Here is a 5926-nt window from a genome sequence, read left to right on the forward strand (position 1 = left end):
AATTCGAGATGAAAAGGAGATAGGAAGCGTACGCTTCACTATTTCTCAAGCACTCGAATAATTGGCGTACGCCATATTGCGCGAGTTCTTGTCACCCGATTAAACCTTAATCATACTATTTCAACTCATTTCTACAAATTCCAAATCCTTTTAATTCCATATTTCAGATGATAAGAGGATAGGAGGCGTACGCCTCGTTATCTTTCGACTATTCGAATAATTGGCGTACGCCACATTGCTCGAATCTTCGTCATCTACTCAAAACCACAATCGAATAAATTCAAATCATCTTTTATATCAAACACAATTTCACAAAATAATCAACTTAAACTTCAATAGAGAATGGGAGGCGTACGCCTCATCATTCCTTGATTATTTGAATAATTGGCGTACGCCACATTGCTCAAATCATCGACTTTCCAAACGTACCAAATCCAAACCTACCAATTCAAATACAAACTATTTTCGTAAATCACATACAAACATCTAAACATATCTTTTACAATTTAAACCTCGGGGGATAAGAGATGGGAGGCGTTCGCCTCGCCATCTCTCGATTATTTGAATAATTGGCGTACGCCATATTGCACAAATTATCGACTTCCGATTAAAACACCCTAAATAAACTTGGATAATGGAATAGGTGGCGCACGCCTCATTATTCCTTGAATAAGCAAGTAGGAGGCGTACGCCTCACTACCATGCGTATTCAACATCCACAAACAAACTTTCAAAATAATTTGAACTAAAAGAGAATAGAAGGCGGTCGCCTTATTATTCCTCGAAAGAATTGGACGATTGGTGTACACCATATTGCTCAGTTTTTCGTCGTTCTTCAAAAAACACCTCCAACATTAAACCTAACTTCTCACCCCCGAGAGATCGAAACCAAAACACCCAAACACATTAATTCAACCTGTCACCCCCGCGTGACCAAAAACCTTTCAAAACGAACACTGTCAATCCTTTCTAATGCGCACAACAAACCAGTGCTAGAGCCTCCACCGAGAGTAGACAAGCCAGCGTTTAGCCGTTAGAACGCCGACCTATACAGTTGTTCATCAAAACAAAACCCACCAAATATTCGTAGTAGCCCGAACTACGAATGCTCTAATTTCCTTATTGCACCATAAGGATACGTAGGCAGGAGATTGTTGTATCTTCGCGAGCACACTAATAAGAAACCTCCCCTTTCCCCTTCTGAGGTCTTCATCCATATCTATTATCAACTTTAATCACTCGAAGCAAGCGAATAACAGTCAATTAACAGTCAAATAGCAAAATCAGACTAAAAGGTTCCCGTTGAGTACAACGGACGTGAGGGGTGCTAATACCTTCCCCTTTCGTAATCGACTCCCGAACCCGAATATGGTTGCGACGACCATTATTCTTATTTCTAAAGGTTTTCTCGATATTTTCCTATTCCTTCATTGGAATAAATGAAGTTCGGTGGCGACTCTGTTTCGAACAATATTTTTCCGCGTTCCATCGCGAGGGATCGCATTTTTCGAGGTGCAACACTCTTCATCTTCCGGCATTTCCAAAATGACAAAATCCACCGGAAACACAAACTTGTCGATCTTTACTAGCACATCTTCTACTATCCCATAAGGTCTCTTCACAGAGTGGTCAGCAAACTGGAGTGTCATTCTTGTATCTTGAACTTTACCTATCCCCAATCTCTTATAGATGGATAGCGGCATAAGACCTACACTCGCTCCCAACTCAATTATAGCTTTCTTGAAGGATCTATCTCTAATGGTACACAGAATAGTCACAGAACCTCGATCCTTCTTTTTCACCGGGACCTTCATACCCTGCAAAATGACACTACAAGTTTCCGTTAGAATAATCGGGTTAGTCTCTATGGTCCGCTTCTTCGAGATGATGTCTTTCATGAACTTTGGGTAGGTAGGCATTTGCTCGAGCGCCTCCAAGAACGGAATGTTTAGCTCAAGCTTTTTAAACATATCCAAGAACTTCTCAAAGTTTTTCTCATGCTGCCTTTTCTTCTTATTTCTTGTTGGGAATGGCAGTTTGACGGCCGGTTTTGGATCAATAACTTTATATTTGACCACTTTTTCATCACTAGTAACCTCTTCATTTACAACCTCATTTTCTTTTATCTCTAGATCAACTTCAAGCAATAAGTCTTCTTCTTCAGAACTCTTCTTAGGTACTTCTTTCGACTTACCATTCCTTGCGGTCACCGCATTCACATGATTATTTTCTCTTGGATTAGTAACCGTAGAACTTGGTAAAACGCCCTGTTGTTAAGAACCCGCTAGTTGTTGGGCTATCTGACTCATCTGTATTTCAAGATTCTTAATTGAAGCACCTGTGTTTTTTAAATTACTTCGAGTCTCTTCTTGAAATTGAGAGCTTTGAGCGGCCATCTTGTCAATGGCAAACTCCCAATCAGCTTTTCTTGGTACCTGTTGCTGAAACTGTTGTTGAGGTTGTTGATACAATTGTTGTTGCTGAGGTCGAAATTGTTGTTGTTGTGGTTAGTTCTACACATTTCCTTGTTGATCTTTCCATGAGAAATTTGGATGGTTTTTCCAACCCGAATTGTATATATTTGAATAAGGGTTGTTCTGCCTCAGAAATTTGATCTCCTCAATTTGTTGTGCGGTTGCAATGCAATGTGCGGTAAGATGAGTTCCTCCAGAAATTTTGCAATTGCTAGCTTGAGTTGGTTGAACCGGTTGAACCTGTGCCACAATTTGAGTATCAATCGCAATCTTCTTCAGTCTCCTTTCTACTTCAGCTGCTATTTGATCTTCCATCTTCACCACTTGACTTGCCAATTTCAGGTCAATTATCCCTTCGGGTTGACTAACACTACGATCATACAACTCCAGGTGCTCATTGGCTGCAATGGCTTTTATAATCTTTTTAATACCAGTGGCTGTTGTAAAGTTCGTTGAGCCACCAGTTGCTGTGTCAATGAGTTGCTTAGTCTTCATCCGAAGACCATGTACAAAATTCTGCATTTTCTCCGTTGCATCCATATTATGAGTAGGACATGCAACCAGCAATCGTTTGAACCTCTTATACGCATCTCCAAGTGACTCTCCTTCCTTCTGTTTAAAATTCACTATGTCGTACCTCTTTCGGATGTATTTAGAGGCCGGAAAGTACTCGTTGAGAAAAGTTGTCTCCATCTGTTGCCAAGTTGTGATGCTTCCAGTAGGTAAAGAGTAGAACCACTCTTCAGCGTCTTCTGACAATGTAAACGGAAACATGACCAGCTTCTTAGCTTCCTCAGAATGCCCCTCAATCTTTAACGACGTAGTCATAGTCAGAAACCTTTGCAAATGCTTGTTGGCATCTTCGTTAATTTTCCCTGAGAAAGGTCTCCTTTCGAGTTGCCGTATCGTTGAGGGGTGAAGTGGAAAGTGGGCAACATTGACTAGTTGATTTACGATTGTCATCCTTCCAAGCGGGGCATTTGCTCCCCCATAATCACCTAATAGTCTCTCCACAGGAGGTGGGGCAGCTGCCATAGTTTCAGACTCGGTATCCGAATTTTTAGAATCAGAGTGTTCCGAATGAATTGAAACGGTTCCCTCTTTCTAAAAATCAGAAACTATCAGTGGTTCTTCTGTCGCTTCCAGTCTGTCGTGTCTGGCTTTTTCTGATTCGTGCTCGCAACGATCGTTCTAGTTCTACGTCAAAAAGAAATTCAGCTGAGGCCTTACCTCGCATAAAAATATTAGACAATTGTCAGGATAAGCAAAGTGAAATAAACAAATAAAATAAAATAAAGTAAAATTTTAGTTGCAGAGCAACAAAATTCCAATTGAATAATTATTAACAGATAGTTTGGCAGTCCCCGGCAACGACGCCAAAAACTTGATCGGGAAAATAGCAAGTGTACTATTTTTACTGATGTAGTAATGAAAAGGAATTATCCTGAGTATCGATCTCGAGGACTGCGTAGGAACTATCGGTGTTGATAACGATTCAATTAAACAAAAGAACCTGTGGTTAGTTAAGTGAAGAATAAATTTGCTCTGTAAAATATAAAGGAAAAGTAGAGAATTTGTAACGCAGTATAGTTAAGCATGCTAGGTCCGGGGTGTATGAATTGCTTTGAAATAAACTTAATCCTTATTTTATAACATCTATGTTAGAGTGATTCAATATGATTCTCAAGAGTAGTTTCCCCTAATTCTTTAGCCAGAAACCATTAACATTCAATTTTAAATCCTAATTCCTTAGCCATTCAAAAGAATATTAATCATGTGTATGAATATCAAGAATTTCACATCATCACTATTAGATCCTCATTCCTAAGAGAAATTAGCGATGTCATTATACACATAGTGATAAAGGGAATTGTCCGACCTCCTTTACCTCCATATCAATACCTAATTTTCCAATACGGCAAGCATTACACTCGTGTATAACAAATTAAATTCATAAAAACATAAATATTCATAAAATTGTAGGAAGAAGGTTCATTACAAATGCAATTCAGGGACACCCCCCTAGCATTGGGGGGTTTAGCTTGTCATACTATTCAAAGAAGGTACAAATTTAAGATTAAACATTACAAGAGATTAGATAGCTTCGATCTTCAATTGCTTCCGCGCTTGATGATCTCCGTTCTCCAAAAATCTTGATTCTCTTCTTTCTCCCATAGCCTCTTTGGTTCTTCTTTTCATTAGGTCTAAATAGTGCATTACACATTACAGCCAAGCCAAAAAGTCAAAAATGCCCTCCGGGATCACTTTCATGAGTGAAAATAAGAAAACAGAAAATTCAGCACACCTGCCAACACGGGTCGTGCCAAGAAACACGGTTGGCCGTGTTGGCTCTCTGGTTTTTGTATGGGATGATGTTGATCTTGCAGCACGGGCCGTGTCAAGAGACACGGGCCGTGTTTGGCTCCAGGATTTTTCTTTTCTTATTTTATTTTTTCTTTACTCTTCCGTCCTCTTCCATTGTTGCCTTGGCACTTCCGACTCTTCAACTACTTCTGAAACATGCACAATACCACGGAAACGACATCAAACGCATCTGAAAACTTAAATTAACACCAAAAGCATAATAAGCATAAAAATACTCAAATATGAAATACTTAAAACTCAAACACTAAAACTCAAAATAAAGTGTTACCACATTGATGAATTTGGACCGAAAACATGATGAAAATCAAGTAAAATGGTGACCGATCACCTTTTCAAAAGGGGTAAAGATGGCATTTTTCGCCGTTGCGTTCCGGAAGAAGAGGTAAATAGTATTATCAAGCATTGTCATTCTGCACCTTATGGTGGACATGCGAGCACCTCTAAGACATACGCCAAGATTCTTCAAGCCGGCCTATTCTGGCCTACTATGTGGCGTGATGTCTATGCTTGCATTGTCAAATGTGATAGATGCCAACGCACTGGAAACATTTCAAGGCGTGATGAAATGCCTCTAAGAAACATTCAGGAAGTAGAACTCTTCGACGTATGAGGTATAGATTTCATGGGACCTTTCCCACCATCCTTAGGAAACAGGTATATCTTAGTAGTTGTGGACTATGTGTCTAAGTGGATTGAAGCTATAGCTGCACCCACAAACGACACTAGGGTAGTAATCAAACTATTTAAAAACTATATATTCCCTAGATTTGGAACACCACGTTTAGTCATAAGCGATGGAGGATCACACTTTATATCAAGAATATTTGACAAACTTTTAAGAAAATATGGAGTTAGGCATAGAGTAGCAACACCATACCATTCACAAACTAGTGGCCAAGTAGAAGTATCTAATAGGGAGATAAAACAAATCCTAGAGAAAACTGTTTCTATTTCTAGGAGAGACTAGTCTCAGAAGCTTCAAGAAGCATTATGGGCCTATAGAACCGCTTTCAAAACCCCTATAAGAACTACACCTTACCAACTAGTCTATGGAAAATCCTGTCACT

General features: G+C 39.5%; 1 protein-coding gene across 1 annotated transcript; it reads right to left on the reverse strand.

Moving 5' to 3' along the window:
• Positions 1-403: 403 nt before the first annotated feature.
• Positions 404-3509, reverse strand: LOC127122788 (uncharacterized). The gene is made up of 4 exons (XM_051053075.1): positions 3036-3509; positions 2715-2990; positions 1573-2267; positions 404-440 (listed from the first exon to the last, which is right to left on the reverse strand). Exons 1-4 carry the CDS (start codon positions 3507-3509, stop codon positions 404-406), a joined length of 1482 nt encoding a protein of 493 aa, XP_050909032.1.
• Positions 3510-5926: the final 2417 nt, after the last annotated feature.

Source organism: Lathyrus oleraceus, chromosome 2 (genome assembly GCF_024323335.1).
Source record: "Lathyrus oleraceus cultivar Zhongwan6 chromosome 2, CAAS_Psat_ZW6_1.0, whole genome shotgun sequence".
Taxonomy (NCBI): Eukaryota; Viridiplantae; Streptophyta; class Magnoliopsida; order Fabales; family Fabaceae; genus Lathyrus; species Lathyrus oleraceus.

Excerpts from the sequence above, each read along its gene's own strand:
- LOC127122788 (XM_051053075.1), bottom strand. The coding sequence starts at position 3,509 with ATGGCAGCTGCCCCACCTCCTGTGGAGAGACTATTAGGTGATTATGGG. Across the intron at positions 2,991-3,035 it reads AGAGGTTCAAACGATTGCTG|AATTTTGTACATGGTCTTCG; the intron begins GTTGCATGTCCT and ends GAGAAAATGCAG. Across the intron at positions 441-1,572 it reads GTGCTAGTAAAGATCGACAA|GTTTGGATTTGGTACGTTTG; the intron begins GTTTGTGTTTCC and ends TTGAATTGGTAG.